The 21,498-nt window shown below is 31.1% G+C and overlaps 2 protein-coding genes across 2 annotated transcripts; both read right to left on the bottom strand.

Moving 5' to 3' along the window:
- Positions 1-180: 180 nt before the first annotated feature.
- Positions 181-7,836, bottom strand: LOC129908127 (protein nutcracker). Its single transcript, XM_055984442.1, has 2 exons — positions 7,041-7,836; positions 181-1,021 (listed from the first exon to the last, which is right to left on the bottom strand). The coding sequence occupies exons 1-2, from the start codon at positions 7,168-7,170 to the stop codon at positions 249-251; spliced, it is 903 nt and encodes a 300-aa protein (XP_055840417.1). The 5' UTR covers positions 7,171-7,836; the 3' UTR covers positions 181-248.
- Positions 7,837-10,006: 2,170 nt separating this feature from the next.
- Positions 10,007-19,916, bottom strand: LOC129908141 (citron Rho-interacting kinase). The gene is made up of 5 exons (XM_055984461.1): positions 19,539-19,916; positions 19,236-19,480; positions 17,094-17,444; positions 12,989-15,001; positions 10,007-12,930 (listed from the first exon to the last, which is right to left on the bottom strand). The coding sequence occupies exons 1-5, from the start codon at positions 19,750-19,752 to the stop codon at positions 10,342-10,344; spliced, it is 5,412 nt and encodes a 1,803-aa protein (XP_055840436.1). The 5' UTR covers positions 19,753-19,916; the 3' UTR covers positions 10,007-10,341.
- Positions 19,917-21,498: the final 1,582 nt, after the last annotated feature.

Genomic DNA, 21,498 nt, shown 5'->3' with positions numbered 1-21,498 from the left:
CGAGTTGTATTTCAATTTTTTTTTTCTGATACTTACCTATTGAATCATCCATTTCAGGCACTTCATCTAGTTTTTCCTTGGCATCTGAAATATTTTTTTAAACCAAAATAAGTAAAATTTATGAAAAAAAAAATGTTCTAAATAATCTTGAACAAAAAAAAAATAAAACAAAAATCAATTCCATGTACCAAAAATATTCTTCTATATTTATTCAAATAAGTGCATATATCAGTATTTTATTTCAAACTTTAACATTTCATTTTCATCATTTTCTTATTTCTTTGATAAATTTGATATCGTGTAACAGTACTTAAAAGTCTTTTACAAACACTTGCAGTTTTATTTAAATTATTTCTATTCAAATAACCAAACAAATATATATAAAGTTCTTCTGGCAAAGCCTCCAGACTTGGATACAGAATAACAATATCATCTCCCAGTATCAATTGTTTTCGAACTGGAACTAATACTTGTTCGTGTAGCTTATAAGAGAGTTCTGGTAGCTTTCTTAATCGAGTTGGAAATGGTTTGCCATTGGCATTGAGAACGTATCGACCAATTGATAGACAAATACTTTTCCCAATAGCATTTCCACAGTCTGGAGTGAGAGTTAGTATGAGAAAATCTCCAGTAACTACGCCAGTCATTAAACAGGCAGTTTCAGTCGGGTCTAAATAGAGTTGTAATCGTAGGGTATATGACATTTTGTTGGCATCATAGACACCAGATGGCATATTTGACAATAACCTTACATGTTTACTATGAAAAGCAGATGCAATTTGATTCTTCGAAACTCCTTGAAGTGATGTATGTTTTTGATGAACTTCATCAATTGCAGCAAAGGAACATTCTAAGGCAATACCATAAATTAAGCCAATCAGCAAGTCTGCAGGTGTTGATTTTTCAACATCGAATGAGCGCAAAAGATTCGCCAAATGAATTGGAATTTTTTCGAGTGTTGAATCTTCTATAGTTAACATATCAAGGTCGGTATTGGTTTGGTGGTCATCTTCTTCAAGTTCTGAAAGAAAAAATTTTTTAAAAAATTTGGGTGATTTTTCACTTCATTTATATTTTGTCAAATAAAAGAAGTGAAAATGATATATTAAAATTCAAAATTCAAAAAATAATGTGTTTAAAACAAACCTGGTGAAAATAATAATGTTGAAGTATTTTTTTTGTTCATGTTAACACAATTGTAGTTCTTTTTGTTAAAACAAAAAAAAAAAAAAAACACAAATAAAAACTGATAAACGTGCAACGAATAATAAAATGTTACTAAATTTATTAAAAGTTTAATAATTGTACTGGTGAATATTTAATAAACAATTTTATTGAGAACCGAAAATAACATTTCATAAGAAAAGATACATGGTTAAATACTTAAATTACTGAAACAGAAAAGTGAGTTCATAAAATAAATTAAATTGTGTAAAGTTGTTAACAAATAGAAAATATAGTTTTTTTTAATGTTTTTGAAAGTATGAATTTTTGAAAAGTTTTTTACTACTGTAGATTCTGACATTTTATTTTTAATGCAGTTTTAGTTGAAGACAGGGTTTGTAAAACTATCAATTGAAAAAAAAAAATGTATTTGAAATAAAAAAAAATATATTAATTGCAAAAAAAAATGTTGCATTAAAAAACTGAAAAAAAAATTTTTTTTTTAAATAAAAATAATTTTTGCAAATGAGAAATTTTCTGCATTGAAAAAAAAAACAAAATCAATGCAAAATGTGTGCATTAAATATTTTTTTTTTTAAATATTCGTCGAATATCTTACAATTTTGGCTATATGGCCAAAGCTATTTTAACTATAATATTGAACCTAATGTAAGGCCAAATAGCCAAAATTCAACAAAATTGATTTTTTTTTTTTCAATGCAGCAAATTTTTTATTTGCAATAATTTTTTTATAACAAAATATTTTATTTGCAATAAAAATTTTATTTTTAATGCAAATATTTTTCATCTGCAATAACTTTTTGTTTTAATGCAATTTTTTTTATTTTTTTTTTTGCAATAAATACACTGAGGGAAAAGCCAACATAAAACAACATAAAATCAATGAAAACCACATTGATTTAACTTTTATTCGGAATGATTTTGCGTTGAAGATGAACATTTTAAAATCAACGTGGAAAAAAAGTTAATTTTTGATGGTTTCGTATCTTAAAGTCACAAAGTAGTTCAACTTTGAAACAACTTCAATTTATTTTGTCCCTCAGTGTATGTACTTTTTTTTAATGTGTAATGGAAAACAAATGCATTAAAAAAATTGTTTTTTTTTTATAACCCTGGTTGAAGACTTCATTTTGCGTGAATAAACTAAAACTTGAGAAAACGTTTGTTTTTTTTTCTTGTCTTGATTCTACTTTTTCAACCCTCTCATCCTCTCAACACTCTAGCCCTTTCTTTGTCCCTCTCTTTCTTAAAAGAACAAACGAAACAAGAATAGAATGTTGTCTGATGACTTCAACTATGACGTTTGGAAGAAAAGGTCATAAAATTAAACAAAAAAAAAATAATTAAACAAGATTTTATTTATTGTTTATGTGCTATTAAATGTTTTCTTTTTACTTATTTAATAAGAAACAATAGAAAATCGTTCAAAAGAGTATATTTTTTACTTTGTTTGCCATTAATTTGAAAACCTGAAAATTTCCGGTGGAAACACATTTCATGTTTTTAAATTTGTTTTGGCGGAAAACCGCGTTTTGGGTTTGGTGGGAAAAGGGTGATTTTCCCTTAATGTTCTCTAAATTTTCATGGAATGAGGCTATAATCTCAAAGGACACTAATTTAATAAAAACCAACATTTTGTAGCGTAGAGACTTCTCCAATTAATCTAGTACAATCATCAATTTCTTCATCAACAGAAAAACAAAAAAACACGATTTTGATGTGTGATTTTTGTACATGGGAATTTTGACTCTAATCAGCAGCATACTGGTTTTTAGTTTGAAATTTACTTTTGTTTATCACGCTTAAAAAAATCTATTCCAATATTATTTTTTTTTTTTTTTTCTGATAACTGTGATGCTATTTTATTTTTGTCGAATAAATATATTTATAAGTACTCAGCCATTTTTGTTAATACTCTCCCATTTTACGTTCATTTGGAGGTGGTAGACTACTCATTAGTTGAAATCTAGTAGGTACCACCACTATTAATTCGAGCCGCAGATCATGTGCCGATTTGTAGTACTAATCTACAATATCCAAAGGAATGTGGCTATTATTAAATTTGAAGTGCTTACCAGCAAATATTCACAAGATGCGATATGTTCTTGTTCACTTCAACAAAAGTATGTAACTATCCTTAATCGGATTAGATCATGGCTATATTAGTTGCGTTCTTTTGGAGGTGGTAGACTACTCATGAGTAGATTTTCCTGAGATAGGTTCCGTAGTACTAAATTTCTACTCATGAAGAGTCTGCCTTCTGCCACCTCCAAAGGAACGAATCCATTAAAATATACTTTAGTATTAAAATCTATTACAGAGAAAACAGCACTGTTTAGTACATGGACGTATTATTATAATATATGGACTGCCAGTTGCTCTTCATTTTATAAAAGTTGCGAAAAAAATGGTTCAACGCATTTCTGGTTACACTAGCGACAAGTACCCCCCTTGTGACAATTACAAGAAAAGTTTTTAGAGCAATATGTTGCGAATCTGGTTGAGAGCCAAACTCAACTCAAAGAAACTGGTGCCATCTACAGGTATTTTGTTGAAATGAAAGCACCATTTGTTGTTATATGAAGAGGAACAGTTTAATGCAGTGTTGAGGTAAAGGGAAAATTATATTCTTGTGGAAAATTTGTTTTGATCTTATATTGCATAGCAGATTTTGGTTTAAGCAACAATTTCAATGCTTTTTTCCACAAACCAACTGCACAAGTGAGTAAAATATTGTAACAAAATACTTTCTTAACCCCTAACTATAGTGGTGGGTCCAGGGGACCCACATCTACTTTTAAAAAGTTAATAAAAACCGATGAAAATGAATTTTCTCTTTTTTTCTGTTTTTTCTTTACTTCTTCTAAAATTGTTATCTTTTAATGCTTAAAAAAAAAATTTATAAAAAAATTCAATTTTGTAGAACGGTCACTTTTTGCAAAAAAAAAAAAAAAAAGATTAACTGAACATTTTCAAATGCAAGTTGTGACAGTTTTTCTGACTAAAATAATGGCGCAGGAATCTTAGTTTTTTACTTCAGAAACAATTTTTGTAGTTTTTTTTTCCAAAAACAAATGGCGCTAGAAAGAAATAAAATTTTTTACTTTTGTAAATTTCCCACTTTTTACAAAAAGTGGCCATTGTAGTTATAGGTACCTTAGCTGCATTGCTCAAAAAGTGGAAAAGTACAGAAGTAAACATTTTTAAACGTACTTTCCGAATGGAAAACTTCAAAAATTATGCAGTAAGCTTAGTTTTTCGTCTAAAAAAATAATTTGTATACTCTTTTCCACCAAAAATTGAGTAAGTGAGAAAAAAAATATTATTTTTGTAATAGCTTGTTTTCACTCGAGTAGAAAAATGTCAAATCGTATAGAAAAAAATATTTAATTTGAAATTTGAACTAACCTAACTTGCAAAATTATCTTATTTGGGCTGTGGTGAAAACAGGCTATAAGCGTAATTTGCATATTGAATTGAATTTTAGCTCCCATACAAATTTCTCTCTAAAATTTAGCCAAGCTAAAATCCATAAATTTCAGCAAAGTTGTGTGACATTTCTGCTAAAAAATCATAATTTCGTTTCCTTAACATTTTCTATGTCGCAATGAAGAGAAGTAAAAAATAGATTTTAGAAATTCTTAATTAGTTAAAACAAAAACATAAAGGAAATTTTCGTTTTTACATTGGGAATTTTTGAAAATCATCCCTAGAACACTATTTGACAAAATTTCTCCTAAAAGAAACGTCAAAAATGTTTTCCGTAGTTCCCGATAGATGCGAACTTGGAGCTAGAGTCGTTTTGTATTTGATTGAACCATTTTTATAACGCAACTAACAGAACATATATAATACGTTCACGCAGCCATTAAAAATATACTTTAAGCCAGAACTATAATTAGGTCTGTTTGGGTACTGCCTAAAACAGAAATATTTCAACTTTTTTCAACATTTTCAGCCCAATTCCTGTTTGGGTACTCTGAAATTGTGCATTTTTTCACAAAAAAGATGGCCGCGAGAGAGAAAAAAATTTCCCCTTCTTGCGAATTTCTGCCCAGAAAATTTTATCGGACAAAAATCTGAAATCTGTCAAACGTAGTGCTTTCTCTGTTTTTCTTTATTTTTTCTTGTCGCACAACATAAACAAAACAAACTACAAACATGGCCGTGTGGCTTTTTTCTTGTTTTTCTTTTTATTTATCGCGTTTTAGTGGTGTAATATTCAAAATAAATTAATATTTTATGAACAAAAAATAAAAAAGTGTTTTAAAAACAATACAAAGTGGTGTACCTACCTAAGTATTTTTCATTTCTTTATTTTTTTTTTCAATCGTGTTTATATTTTTTGAGGAACAAAGCAAAGTACAAGCATGGCTATGTTTTGTGCTTTTATATTTATTTATTGCGGTTTAGTGGTTAAGTGCTTCATTTTATAAATATTTTATGAAAAATTAAATAAAAAAAAGTGTTTGAAAAACAATACAAAAAGTTTTGATATTTTTCGTTTCTATATTTTTGTTTCAATTGGTGTTGTTGTTTACATTTTTGTTGTTGTGGAAAAAGTAGCAGAAAATTTTGTGCTAAAAGCGTTTGGGTACTTTTACACAATTTTTTTTTCTCTGAGAGGATTTCATCCCCACTCCATAAAATTTGACAGGTTTCATATTTTTGTCCAAAAAGAACCCAAACAGACCTATTGTCGGATCGTCGGATGAAAACGGAGGGGAACAGCGCTCGCAACCGCACTCGACGGATGAAAACTTGTCGAAAATACAAAGAAAACAACAACAATTGACAGTAGCTTCCGACTCCATCCGCCAATTATGGTTCTGGCTTTATAGCCTTTTCACACCAAGTCAAAAACGCGGTTTTTGCGAAAAACCTATATCAAAAACACAAGTTTTTCCATACATTTTTCATAAACCACAAGTTTTCGTAAAACACAAGTTTTTGATTAAACTTGCCAAAAACCTGAAAATGAAAACATTCAACTCCAAACGAAATAACCAAACAAACCTTTTCAGGAATTCAGCAACAATCCAGCAGACAAAAAAAAAAAGAACTGACAGCAGACAAAAAAAAACAGAACTGACAAGCAAAGATAACTAATTGTTTTGCAAATGCGGTTTGTTTTTTTTTTTTGATAATATGAATCAAATTTCTTTTTTTATTTCTTTCATTAATTATAGAAAATAGCAGAGCAGAAAAAATAGACAAAAAAAATGTGTGGGACCGAAGATGAAGAGTTCCTATTGGAACTTTGGGCTGAAAAGGAGCCATAGCTCAATGGCCATATTTACATCAAAATGTCTAAAGAATTTGAGGGGTGGCCAATATATTATTCTCCGGAAGAAATTAAAATGAAACTACACAATTTAACGACCAAATAAATAAAATTATATTTAAATTACCAGAGTTCATTTTATTTCATCAATTTTGTGATCTCAAGCTGATTTAAACAACAAATATTAAATCCCATCGAAAACTTGACATTTGGATGTCAAAAAATTTTAAACGTCAAACAAAAACCTTTAAATTTGTGGTGTGAACGCTTTTCAGGTTTTTGAAAACTTTTTGCCATAAACCGCGTTTTTTGGGTCTGGTGTGAAAAGGCTATTAGTATGAAAATTTTTTAAAGAGAAAACAGCACTGTTTAGTATTAGATACACTGCACTCGGCAACGCTGAACCGGTTGACATAAAAGAAAAATGACAAATGACATTCCGAAAAAAGCACACAAAACCGCATCAACAAAAAAAAAATAATCTGTTGATTTTTTGTTGTGGTTTTTTTGAATGGATATCTTCGTTTTTTTTTTTTTTGGTTTTTTTTCTTTCAAATTTTCTCGAACGTACCTTTGAACTTTGAGTCCTCCTTGGACTCATCCAACTTTGGGGAGCTATTCCCTGGAATATTATAATTTCCAGCTCCTGGCGAAGAAGGCGAAGTTGCTGCAGTTTGCGATTGCACGTTTGATGCATCCATTTTGACAGATTTTTTTCTTCTTTTTTTTAGAGAAACAAAATTTCACAAACTACTACTTTTTTTATTTATATTTTATTCACTCGTTACAAATTAAATTGAAATAATTATAAACAGAAATTAAAATATAAAAAAATGCATTTTGAACAACAAAAAAAAAAAAACGAGGACAACGACGACTCATAGACTCACGCAATGGAATTTCAACTTTCAACTTGGAATCGGAATTTTTTGTAGGATTTTTCTTCTACAAACTAAAAACTGATATGCAAATTTATCTTGTTGAATTTTTTCCGACTCATTTCTACAGAAACGCAGATTTGGGAAATTAGATAAAACTAATTTAATACATTTGTTGTGTATTTACATTCAAATTGGCGGCAAGATGAAGAGATATAAAAATTAATAAAATTAAATTTACAAACAAAAAATGGGGAAAATTAACGCGACAGACTCACAAAATTCATAAATTTTTTGACAGTCAAGCGGCTGACTGGTCTTTTTTTTTTGTTGGTTGGATTTTGATGAAGGAAAGAAAGCGGTTGGGGCCGGTTGAGCTTTTTTTTTTTGTTGAAAGCACACGAATGACACATGCAAATGGATTACAAAATTTGAAAGCTTTTTGAAAATGGGTTTGAGAGTCTATGGATTTACTCAGAACACTTTAAATTTAAAAGGGTGATTCATGCAAAAAGTTTTATATCATTGAAATATTTATAATTTTTTTTTGTAATTAAACGGGTGCTTTGAGTCACATTGAATTGATTCTTCGTGTTTTCGTGCTAACAAAGCTAGTTACCCCCCTATTCTGGCAAACACCAAAAGTCACAAAAACCTCAAAAGGTTATCATAACTGAATTTTGTGAGGAATTATTTCTCACAAACTTCTTACTTAGCCTTATTTTGACATTCGCTTCCATGCGAAAGTTATTCGATTTCGAAAGATTCGCATTTTCAGTTCCGAACGATTCGAAAGTTCATTTATCTTTTGAAAACCAAGCAAACCTTGACTTTCTAATCATTAGAATCAAATGTCATTTATTTGACGTTAAAATTTTTGTGAGTTGTGACTTGTGACCTCCTTCAGAGCAGATCACAAACTCGTAAGTTTTTGTGACGCGAATACCTCACAAAATCAAATTCAGCTCGCCTTGTGAGGTTCTCATAACTTGTGAAGTTTGCCAGAATAGGGCTGTTAAGTTAAGCAAAATGTATGGATGTTCTTTAGCTTTAAATTGTTTCAATAGCTGCGTTTTATTATGAACAATATCATCCATATGGATCAATATTATAAAATAAAACGATCTGGACCAATATGAATGACGGTTTGTATATCATCTCTTTTTTTTTCTTATCGAATTCATGCTCCATCTCTTATTTGTCTCTCTACCCACGTACAAAAGCCATCTACTTATCAGAAAAGGAACTAATTTTGGGTTCGATGAAATTGATCCCGATAGAAAGCAGCTAAAATTGATCCCATACAAATTATCGATAACTTGTATGGGAATTTTATCTCGGCTAAAATTTAGCGCGAACAGCGTACCAGGCTTTACATGTTCCAGAATGAGTTTAAGCTCTATCTCACTTTCAGTACATTTTCTTGAGATCTTTCTCAAGTAAAGAGATAGATTTCAAGAAAATGTACCTACTGAAAAGTGAAATAAGAGATTAAGCTCATTTTTATTGTATACGACCCTCTGTGTTAGAAATTTACTGACTAGACTAGAAGACTCCCCACGAAAACACGGCTATTATCCATTGATTAAGTTGGATTTATAAGAGACGATTTGGACTCTACTCCACTTTAAAATTGTACTAAGTCCTTAACAAATCCTGTGGCCTTGGAACAATTTTGCTTTCCGCAGGCGATATGTGTAAAATGAAATTGGGGCTTGGTACCTACACTTATTATAAGATCCATCACTTGATAGCTCTTTTTATTTTTTATGGATGAAGACTTTGTTATTTTTCTTTAAGTCTAGTTTCAAACACTGGAATTTTTACCAATAAATTGGTTCATACTTTTGCGTAAATTGTAGAAAATTAAGTCAATTGCATGGAATTACACAAGTTCTATTATTTTTTATTTATTTTCATTAATTTTCGATTTCGTGTATTTTTTTGCTGTTCCGATTTGTTCCTCCTCCTTATAACCATATTTCGTTCCTTTGATTTGCATGGTCCATATTGCACTCGCATATAAAAGTTCATTAATACCCACCATGAATTTTGGTAAAATGGACTACGAACGAATTTAGAATACAGTACTTTTTCAAATATTTACTTTTTTTTAAAACAAGATTGAAAAAATTCTAAGTTTGAAGAAAAATATTGATTGAAAAAATTACAATAAGAAGTACATTTGGCTCGTGATAAAGGTCCATAACGAACCGAATAGTCGGAGAAGTGACGGTCGAGTTTTGATATTGGGGGATTCAGGGGGGAATACAAAGTTCTTATTTAAACCTTTATCCATTTTTTTTTTCTAATAAAAAGATGACATTATGTGACAATCTTTTTTTTTTCTTTTTGCATAATTCAGTACTTGCAAGCAAATCATTTGAGAAAAGTCGACCAACTATCAGTTTAGTGCGCACTCACTTCCAACCTGACAATTTAATTGGCCAATAGAAAGTCTGTAGTGTGCTCGAGCTTTAGGTAATTGTTTTGGTTTTTGAAAAAAAAAAAAAAAAATATATATATAAATCAAACGAACCAAACAATCGGATCACTAGTGTGAACCAATTATGTAGGAGTTACGATCCCTTCGATATTGAGGTCATAACATCGCCGAATAAAGAAAGATTTTCTAATATAAAATACATAACAATCTAAGTTAATATATAAAATTTCTCTTTATTAATATTATATGTTATTAATATATAACCATTAAAGAATTACAATAAGAAATGACAATTCATATAAACATATTACACACACGCGTGTAATTAAATTCAAATTCATAGAATATAGTACATCAAAGAAAATCATTAATATCCAACGTAAACATAGTAATCTATGAAATTTAGTGGACTTTAAGATAAATAAAATTATTATTCTAACAATTATGTTAAAAATGAAAATCAAATACATAAAATATAAATAAAAAAAGAAAAAGAGTAATCTAAGTACACAGAAAAACATACATTTTGTATAGAATATAAACTTTTTTTAAAACGAATCCACAGTTGTAGCCATTGATCCAAGTGTAACACATGTAGCTAACGATGATATTGTTTCAATAGAAACATTCAAATTTTCCTTGAATGCCTTAACTGCATCCAAATGATGGACTTCTTGATGTCCCGATTGTTTATCTATTGCAACAACATATGCATTATATTTTTCACTCTCAGCTACAAGAGTTGGCATGTAGAGTGTCAAATATGTTCGTTGGAATGGAGGTCCAGCTTCCTCATCAGTTGTGTCTTGTTCTCGATCACCAATCTCATTTGTGTATGATCGATGCAAACGAAGAATCTGAACAGTTTGGAAATGTGAAATATACAAAAATGGCGCCCGGTACATAAAACCAGTTGGTGTGTATTCCCAATTGACATCGTATGGGCGAGATCGACAGCCATATTCATCGACAAAAACTCCACATTCCATAAAACATAGTAGAAATTCTTGTTGACTCACACGAATGGCAACAACTGGCTGACAAGAGCGGGTATGACTGAGAGTCTGATCGGAGAGATCAACAAACTCTTCGGCTGTGTAAGTACCAAAGTCGATTTCGAAAAACTTATCCGAACTTACAATGGCAGTATGTCGTGTGAATAAAATCGACGACACCGAAGTGGCCGTATCCAAAGCCCTTACAGGCTTAAACTTCTGCATCTTCAGATCATATTTGAGAATCACAATGCGTGTTGAAGTTGCAGCAACAGCTACAGTCTCTACAGGATTTTCTGCTTCACCAGAGATCTTCACCAATTGCCACTTTTCATTTGCAGCACGATTAGCAAATGGGAGATCAAGAACAGACGATTCCAAGACTGGTTTCATGCAAGCATTCGACTGAGATCGGGTTTGCAAGTGTCGCAAATCACATTGATAGAGATATTCTCCTCCAGAACCAACAAGAATAGCTTTAGCTAGGCTAGTTGTAATGGCAATACAGTTGACACTATCAATTCCACCTATATGAACTAAATTCTTCGAATCGATGTGATATGTAAACAATCCATTACTGCATCCTAGAAGAAGTACATTATCAATCATTTCAAAGGCACAATTAACCTCCAAAGCTGGAGTATGGAATGTTCCATTCAAAATCAAAGTTCCTCCATAACCAGTTGAAAAATTCGATTCACTTTGCTCAGGAGCAGTGGGTTCATAAGAAAATTTACTAGCCAACGATAGAGAATCAGTGTTTTCAATTTTTTCATTATCTGCGTCTTTTTCTGCTGGTACAACAGATGATTCAATGCCATCGCATGAAGTGCTTACGTCACTCCTGCACTTTCTATGAGTTGCTCCTTTACATTCTTTGCATTTCCAGTAAGGAGAACCAGCCATGATAGGTTCCTTGCAAGCAATACAATCTCCATTTGTGCCATTTGTCTCCTGAAGACTCAACTCAAATCGATGAGTTTGATATGTCCTGCGTTTTCCAGTGCTCACTCGCTTAACAGATGCGTTTTCTGATTTGTCTGTCTTCTCTTTGAGTGGCGACTTGTTCTTCGTTGGTGTTCCACTTCCTCCGTTAGTTATTTTATTAATTTGTTCTTGCAATGATTTAGATTTCTGTTTCTCTCGCTTCAACTCTTCTTGCAAAGTTCTATATAGAATCGATGCCTCCACAGCATTTGGAGAGATGTTTTCTTTTTTCCCAGATGTGGTACTTGTACCAAAGATCTTATCAGCTAGTGTCTTCTTCTTTTTCTGCAACAAATCTTCAACTTTAAGTTGCAAATAGTCGATTAGTTTTTTGTGTTGTCCCAAAGTCGCCTCACTTTTGATATCTCGCTGTACATAGTAATTCTGTCGTTCGGCAAGTGTTCCATTAAGTTCTTCAATTTCTTGTCTTAACTCAGACACTTCATTGTGAGCTTCCTTCAATTCATTTTGAATTCGATGACAATCTTCTTTGGATCTAAAGAGCTCAGTTAGAATTCTAGCATTCTCTTCCTTCAAAATTTGAATCTCTTTATCATAGTTTTCATTCAGAATTTGCAAATTATTCGAATCAGTTGATAGAACTTCAACTTTTTCTTGAGTTTCAAACAATTGATTTGTCTGTTCAATCAATTGATTTTGTTGGGCAATTAGTTTCTTTTGAACTTGTTCCAAATTCAATCTTAAATCGTCAGACTCGCCAACCAAATGATTAATACGACCTTCAGCTCCCAGCTTATTGGCATGTTCTTCGTGGATAGTTTTTCTCAATTTAGTAATGGTCTCGTCTTTTTCACGAACACTCTTGTAGAGAGCATCAATCTTTTCTTGATTTGATTGATTGCGTTTTTGTTCGGCTTCCAACATTGCCTCGACTTCGGTCAATTGATTATCGGTTATGGTGCAGGCGTATTTCAATCGTTCGTAGTTATCTTCAAGATTCTTTAATTTGATTTGAATTTCAGATGCTGAATCGATAGCATTTGATGATTTTTCTCGTTCTTCGTTCACTTCACGGAGGAGTTTCTTATTTTCCAAACTGAGGAAGTCATGTTTCTGTTGTGTTTGTAAGAGTTTCTGACGAAGCTCAGAAACACGTTCTTCCAAACGATGAACGTTCGATATTTGCTCGACAACCTGAGAAAAAAAGGCAAGTTAAGTTAAGTTTGGAAAAAAGAATAAAATAAAATTTTACCTCTGATTTCTCCTTCATTCTTTCCTGTTCGGCCTTCTCCCACATTTTATGCTCCTTTTGAATTTCTCGCTTCAAACTACCAATTTCATCCTTCAACTCATTAATTCGAGTTTCTTTATGTTTAACTTCTGCCAAAGCGTCATTCATTTTTCTCTCCATATTGTCCTTTTCTCCGACAATCTTCTTCATTTTCTCTTCCGTGAGTTCCATTCTTCGTTGAGTCAATTTCTTTTCATGTAAAACATCTTCCAGTTGCTTCTCGACCTTCCACAAATTCAAATTGGCTGTTCTTGCCGATTGACGTTCCACAATCATCTGTTCTCGGGCTGCAGCCAACTTATCTTCCAATTTTTCATTTTGCTTCTCGAGCATATCACCAACGCTTTTTGGTTGTTCACTGAATTTGGCAACCATTTCTTCAAGCTTCTCAACAACTTCTTGTAAATTGTCAGCCCTTTGGCGTTGAGTGTCTTCATTCTCTTTGGCAACCTGCAAATCTGATCGGAGTTGCTCTTCAATGGCACGCAAATCGGTGAGACTGCCATGGGCCGTTTGATAGGGTGAGGAAGCTTTACTTTCAGAATCTTTTTGAGCTTGGGTCAAACTTCTACTACATTCGGAAACTTGCAACTCACGTTCAAGTTTCTCAACGGCTTGCTTGAGCTCCACGACTGCTTTTTCCTTCTCAGCACTCTCCTTCTGGATACGAGCATTTTCGGAACGAAGATTGTTATTTGCCTCAATTTCACGATTCAATCGACGTTTCATTTCATCAATATTTCTGTCAGCGGCTATCTTCACTTCCTGGTTGCTTCGTGAGGAGCAAATACTGTCATTAAGTTCACTGCGAACATCACGGAGTTCCATAGTAAGTCGGGACTTGTTATCCTTTTCCTGACGGAGCATAGCTCTGAATTCTATCATCTTCTGTTCATAAGTATCTGTGAGTGTTTTTTTATTCTTTTCAAATTCCTCTTGATCAGACAGAGCTTGCTCTTTGATTGTGTCAAGCATTTTCTTATAGTTTGCCATTTTTTCTTGCAAATGTTGACACTCTTCTACTTTGGCCATTAATTCATTATCACGAGCATCCAACTTCGATAGAACACTGACTATTTCATTCTTCTTTTCAGCAATTTGTTTCTCATATCGTTGTTCTGATTGAATCTTTGCCTCTTCGTATTTTTGTCGATTCAATCGAAGTAACTCGGTTATGGTAGCTTCCTTCTTTTGCCACATTTCTTCTTCGATTTTAACTGTACTTTGCAGAGTTTTCATTTGTGTTTTACAGGCAGCCAATTCCATGGTTTTTTCCTTTAAACGATTCTTCATTTTTGTAATTTCATCTTTAGCTTCATTTAGAATCTTTCCTTGAGAATCAGAGTGTTTGGCAATTTGTTCGGCTTTGAGAAGACCTTGCTTCAAAGAGTTAATCTCTTCCATTTGGTCTTTAATTTTTATTTGGAGTTCTTTAAGTTTTAAAGTTAGTTTTGTTATTCTAGCATCGTCGTTGATCTTCGATAAGTTATCGACTTCGTCATGCCTTTCCATATGAATGAAACTATAACCCAAGAATGGCAGATCTTTACCAGAGAATTCGTTTGTTTTTACATTAGTTGTGACAGGTCTCTTCGAATAAGTACTAAGGCGATCTTTGTATCGTTCGATATCATCGAAATTCGATGTATCATCTTCGCCATTAACATTTGGTATATGAGGTGGAACTTGATGACGCAAGGAATCCCATTTGATATTCTCGAAATATGGATGTTTTCGGATTTGAGTGTAGTCAATTCGATTGGAGGGATTTGTAACTAATGAGAGAATGAGATTTTTAAAGTTGGTGCTGATTTTTAAGTCACTCGGGAATGATATGATTTCTTTTGAATGACTTTCTTCGCAGTGGGTTAGGATTTTGGAATAAGTCTCGTGAACATTATCTTCATGAAATGGTGTAACTTCGCAAATAAGCTCGTAACCAATAATTCCCATGGACCAGAAATCACAACTTACCTAAAATCGAAACAAATTCAAAAATTCAATTATGTTTTTGATACAAATTAGAAAAAAAATAAAAATAAAATGTTTATTAAAATTTAAAGCGGAAAATACATAAGCGCGTCTGAAATTAACTTCGAACATTGTTTGGATCCAAAACTTGATCAAAATTATGTACATAAACTATAGATACTACATTCCTACTGAAGACAGCTGAACACACAGTTGTTGTTTATAATTACCACACCACGGCATTAGTCAAGATGTCTTTATCGTAGACTTTTAGTTGATTTATTGGGGAAATTAAATTTTCCTTCTTTTATTCTATTAAAAACTAGTTTTATATATTTTTATTACGTAAGTGCTTTTGTGTTACGTTTTAAGTGTAGTTACTGTCTATTAACTTCGTTTACAAAATTCAAAATTGTATTTAAAAAGAAACTTCCTTCTTTCTGTATGCGAAATTATTAAATTTAAAAGTGGAAACTCAGTTTATTCAAATAAGAGTCTGTAAGAATATCCCAATAGAATCAATTGATCCCGTTTTAAAACCGTCAACTGCAATATTTTAATATTGTTTTCATTTACATATACATATGTATGTAGATTTGAGAATTTTTGTAAAACGAACATCAAAAGTAGTTGGAATTCAAAAAATATTTCAAATCAACCGCATTTTTCGAAAGTGGTTAACTAACTACTACATAATATTAAACGCTTTACACAAATTTATTAACTATAGTTTACTAATAAAATGAATCTATTATAAAGGTGAATTGAAATTATATAATTGTTTTATGTTGGTTTTGAAATTTTTTTTTGGTTTAACTTTGATTTTTTGAATTAATACAATGTAAGAAAATACTTGAATTTGATTTTTTTAATTTGATTAGAATATCAAAGCTGTTAATGTAAAAAATGCACGAAAAAATATTAATTTTCAATAAGCAAAAAAAAAAAAAAATATATATATATAAAATTTGTTTTTAAAATAATGTTCCAAACGATATATGCCAACTTAAGTCGTGTTTAATTGGGTTAAATATTTAGCCCGTGAAATAGTGTCTATTGAGTTGAAATAATAAATGTTCACCCGTCAAAAATTTATCCTGTTCTGGGAGCAGGTTAAATTTGTACCTTCGTACCTTTATTAATGTATTTTTCAAGAAAAAAATATAAAAGTTTTCAAAGTTGAACTTAGAACGACACATATTATAATTTAAATTCAACAAAACAGGGGTCGAATCACGGCACACGATTACGATCATACGTTAACATTTTGAATATTTATGTCTCTATTTAATCAGTAGAAAAAGATAGGGACGAACGTACACCGTAATTCGACCGCAGTTTTCCGAAAAAAAAAGTAAACACACAACAAAATATCTGTTATTCGAGTAAATATGATAATTTTTGTTGTTTTGACAAAAAAAACCCTTTTTGTTGTGTTCAAATTACAATATCTTTTTGTGTAAGGCTCAAATTTGAAAATTACAATAGCAAAAAAAAAAAAATATACCAGTGTCAACCCATATGAATTTTTGTCATGGTGTTTTTCTAAAATCTGTGAACTAAACGCATGACAGCATAAATCCACTTATGTCAAAATTGATTTTTTTTTGCAAATCTGATGCACAATAAGTGATTCTGTCTGCCATATTTTTTCGATCAACTCTGGAGTTGAAAATCGAAATTTGAACCCATCAACTTGAAGTCAAGAAAATCAAATTCGAAAGTTGAAGATAAAAAATCTCAAGTTATGTTCAGCTTCGAGTAAAAAAATTATCATAATTATATTCTATACAATTTTGAAAAAAAAAATTAGCTCTTGACGATCAACGAGAACCGAGAAATTTTCTTTTAAAAAACCATTTATGAAAAATAAATCATATTTCCCTGTCATTAAGAATTTCTTATTTGAGAAGAACCATTTATTGTTATTGTTTTTTGTTGGGGATTTGTCATGTTATTCGTTGATAGTTACTCATTAATCCACCCTTATTGCATTCGACTTTTTTTCTTTACTTACCTGTTTATCTGTTGCATATAATTGATTTACTAGAAATTCAAAAAACAAAAAAAAAATTGAAAGGTACAATTAACTTACGCTATGTAAAGACTTGGTCAGTCTGCATGTAGAAATCGTCTCCAACAGTTCCGGAGCAATGTAATCCGGTGTACCAACTGGTGAAGAACTAAAAACATTTCCATCTCGATTTAAAGCAGCAGCATTTCCAAAATCAGCCAATTTAATGTGACCAAAACGATCTATCAGGATATTCTCAGGTTTAATATCTCTATGGACATATCCCATTGAATGAAGAGCATGTATGGCTAAAGTTAACTCTGCCAAATAGAATCGAGCCAAATCTTCATCAAATGGTCCGTTGCGACTCATCAAACTGAGCAAATCTCCACCCGGCAAATACTCCATAACCAAATAGAGATATTCATTGTCCTAAGAGATTAATGGGGTAATTAGAAGCGAATTCAATATAATTTTTTGTTAAACTTAAATAAATAATAGATAAAGAATATTTTCTTATACTTATATAAATGTTGTTTATTTAACAAACTTTTTCGATAATTCTTCTCATCTTCAGGTTTAAAGCAAATTAAAAAATATTATTTTAAATTTAAATTTACACAAAAATCAATTTATACAATTTATTAAATTTAAAAAAATTAAAGTAATTTTTTTTTTAATATCAAATAACAATGTATGAATTTTTGTTTAATTTGGTTTTAATACAAAATAAGATCAATGAATAAATGCGTTTTGTCTCAAATATGTCTTTATTTGTTAATGGTTTCAAAAATGTAGGTAATTAAGATCGTTCAAATAACTTGAATTTATGTCTTCCATTTTTAAACCTTATGGTAAAAAAGAGTTGAGAGTTATATAGAATAGCTGTAATGAATGGTTATAGCATAAAAATTGTCAATTCTTTATTGAAAAAAAACATAAAAGGAAAAAGGAGTTGGGAAACTTAACAACGTTACTTTCGAATAAAGAAAAAGTTATCAGTTATCGCTTACATGGGTGGTACGTTTGTAGAAGGGTTGGCATATTCTTTGATGAAATTGCTTAATAATTATTCAATTAAAATATCACGAACAGTACTGGTGTCGATGTTTTTTAGTGCATGTCGTAAAATTTCCCCCTTTCTTAAACATTAGCATTTTTTCATAGATGTATGTATGTTTTTTTCATTGTATACGCGCGCATAGCCTTCTGTCACAACGAAGCGCACATATGAGCATTATGGCTATCCCATAACAATTGTATATGTTCGACAATTCACTCATGCGTCATGCTATTTTAACATAAGCCCATGCAAGGGCCGTGTTCAATATTATCGATCAATTCCAGAAAGTCAAAGACACAACACGCTAGTTCATATTCATTTTTAACGATTTATTTATTAAGATTCTTTACAGGATTAAATTTATTTTTGTAATTCTGTTTTTGTTTTTTTTTTTGACCTCATGATTTTTTTAATTCATTTTTATAAATATGACATATTAAATAAATTTCATTAGTTAAATAAAAAAAAACAGAATAGGCAAAGGCATATTCAATTCAAAAATTGTATATACACTGCCGCTCATCTGAATAGATTCACATTTTAGTTCATTTTACATTTGGCCTGTCTTGGTATTTAATGCAATGGCACATCTTTTTTATGTATGTAACGAGAGAACATCTTTATACGCTTAGTTTAGGAGAAAAAAAATTGTCTTGGGGCCTACCGTTCTTCTCACACGGTAGCTAGACCAAATCTAGTCATAAAATCAAGCATATTTTTTAGCTCATCTGAATAGGTTCAAAAGCAAAAATGTTAATAAATGATGAGTTGCATGGGTCTGTTGGACTCAAAATTGTGTCTGTCAATAAATCTGATTGTGCATAACCTGTAAGGATGAAAACGGGTCGTGAAAAATCTTTAGGCGCGGAAAAAATGTGGAAAATAAAAGAAGAATTTGAATTAGACTGAAACCAACGATGCATTGGGACAAAAACAAACACAAGTTAAAATTTTTCCTAGACTAGGTAAGTTATAGAATGTCAAAACGAAGGTATTGAGCAAAAAAATTCTATTAGCATTCATTCCTAGGTTTACCCTTTTTTTCCCCTTATTTGACTGTACTATTTGTTAAATTAACAGCATTTATATGAGTATAACAAAATATTCTCTTTATCTATTATTTATTTAAAGAACTAATTATTCAATTTTTTTAAATTTACCTGAAAAGCATATTGAAGATTTGTTATCCATTCGGAACTCCTGCGAGACATTATATCGCGTTCTTCTTTCACTTGCGATGTTGTCACAACGGATTTTTTGATCTTCTTCATCGCATAAACATCTCCCGAAGTCTTTTCAACGGCAAGATGAACATTACCAAAGTAACCCTTGCCAATCAAGGTTTTCACAGTGAAATCACTTGCACTCACACGAAGTGCATTTGTTTCATCCACAATTGGTCGATCTACATTCAAAATGTGGGAATAAAGACAAATTGTAGAATTTCAAAGATTTTAACTTACATTTAGCAACAAATTCTGAAATGTTTTTATCCCTTTTCTTAAGAGCATCTTTATCACATTCGTTGTATAGCAAACAAAAGGCATCCAAAAGACCTTCTCGTGAAATTGCATCTGCTACAGCGCGACTGTTTTTTGTTGATGCTTTCCAGTTGCCCAAAATTAAATTATTCAATCGAGTTGTGCGAACACTAATCGGTTCACGATTATCAGACATTTTGTTAGAGATTTAATTGAAATTGTAAAAGTGCAAGAATTATTAAATAGAAATTGAAGAAATTAAACACAAAATTAAAAAGAAAAATTTGGAGGATTTTATTTTAAACGCGCCATTTTTGCAAACGTCTGAAAATTTAAAATGATGTTTTGTTGAGAAGACGTTGCCAGATGTGAAATGAAAGTGAGAATTTTTGTAGAATGACCACTTTTTTCGGAACATTTTTGTTCGGAACAATTGTAAGGTAAATTCACAATAGATATTTGCAATTTATTTTGTTATGGTACGATTTCACTGATTTGATTATAAATAATTTTAACTGCATTTCACTCAATCTAGATAAATTATAGTTCTTTCATAAGCTGCTTCTAAACTTGGTAATAACTTTATATTATGTTTCCACCTACCCTAAATCTGACATATAGCTGAGTACATTTAGAACAAACCTCGAGTTTTATTCTAAATCTACTTAGCTAAATTTCGGATTTAGGGTAGGTGGAAACGTAGTATTACACTTTTAAAATATGACTATGAATACCCGACTATCAAATTTGCTTCTATAAAGCTTTACAGGTGATAATGTAGCTCCTGTAAAGCTTTATAGAAGGGATATCGTTTGTTGGGTATCGCCCAGTCTTTTTCTAACAGTTAATTTAATGATACTAACCAAAATAGCCTCGAAATGAGATAAATAACATGAAATTAACTAGGAATTAGGTTAAAAATCTACAAACACTCCCAATAGTGGCGTTTTATTATGACCAAAGTCAAAGATCCATATAATGTCATGAATATAAAATAAAACAATCTGGATCAAAACAGAAACAGATTTATATATTCATCTCTTTTTCGCTGATATTAATTTGTATATTCTCGAAATAATGCTATTTCTTTTATTTTTTTCCCTAGTGCCAAACAAAAGCCATCTGTTGACCAGAATAGGAACTAATTTTTGGTTCAATAAAAATGATTCCGATGGAAAACCGGATCAAGTATTATTTTTGTTTCACGTGTAGGTATAATTGATCTAGATCCACCATGAATAATAAAACACGACTATTTGGTTCTTCTTTACGGTTCAATAGGGAGTGAAAAAAGTTGCCTTTTTGATTCTTACAAATCTTAAACGAGTTTTTCATGATGAGAAGTGACTTTTCATGGAGTAACTTGATTTTCTATCTCATTTTGTGATTATTAACTCATTTCAGTTTTTATATATTTCTATCAAAATCATGGGTTGAACTACGGCATTTAACGTATTGATGTTTTATATCTCTATCATTTTCTTTTGATTAAATCAAAAGTCAAAACGTTAACGAAAGTATGCCGTATAGTTCGACCTCATCTTATTAGTTGTAGTTGAAACAGGCTGATGTTGTCATGAATTCCAAGATTAGATTAGATTTGTTGGAATCCGTGATGCCTTATGATTATTTTTACAAGGTACATGTAATAGCCTGTTTTCACTAGAGCAAATGAGATGATTTCGATCAAATTTGCCAAATGAGGTTCGAAATGAGATAATTCCCCATACAAATTTCAAATTTGAAATGAGATAATTATCATCTCATTTCAACGAAATTAGCTAGGAAATTAAGTCAAATCGCCTGAACGCACATAAAACTTCATTGTGAATAGGCCACAATTGTGGCATTTTACGAAACGTCAATCTAAAAAAAAAAATCATAGCGGTAAAATTAAATTTAAATTTGTGTATTTCGCGTCGGTAAACAATAAATAAATAAA

Source organism: Episyrphus balteatus, chromosome 2 (genome assembly GCF_945859705.1).
Source record: "Episyrphus balteatus chromosome 2, idEpiBalt1.1, whole genome shotgun sequence".
NCBI lineage: Eukaryota > Metazoa > Arthropoda > Insecta > Diptera > Syrphidae > Episyrphus > Episyrphus balteatus.
The sequence above is the reverse complement of the archived record's forward strand: the minus strand, read 5'-3'. Positions and strand labels throughout refer to the sequence as shown.

What these genes read in the sequence shown, in the direction of transcription:
- LOC129908127 (XM_055984442.1), bottom strand. Translation starts at nt 7,170, where the DNA reads ATGGATGCATCAAACGTGCAATCGCAAACTGCAGCAACTTCGCCTTCT. An exon ending in GGAGGACTCAAAGTTCAAAG is followed by an intron (nt 1,022 to 7,040) that starts GTACGTTCGAGA and finishes TTTTTCTTTCAG; the next exon opens with AACTTGAAGAAGATGACCAC.
- LOC129908141 (XM_055984461.1), bottom strand. Translation starts at nt 19,752, where the DNA reads ATGTCTGATAATCGTGAACCGATTAGTGTTCGCACAACTCGATTGAAT. An exon ending in TTCAGAATTTGTTGCTAAAT is followed by an intron (nt 19,481 to 19,538) that starts GTAAGTTAAAAT and finishes TTTTGAATGTAG; the next exon opens with ATCGACCAATTGTGGATGAA. An exon ending in ATCTTCAATATGCTTTTCAG is followed by an intron (nt 17,445 to 19,235) that starts GTAAATTTAAAA and finishes TTAATCTCTTAG; the next exon opens with GACAATGAATATCTCTATTT.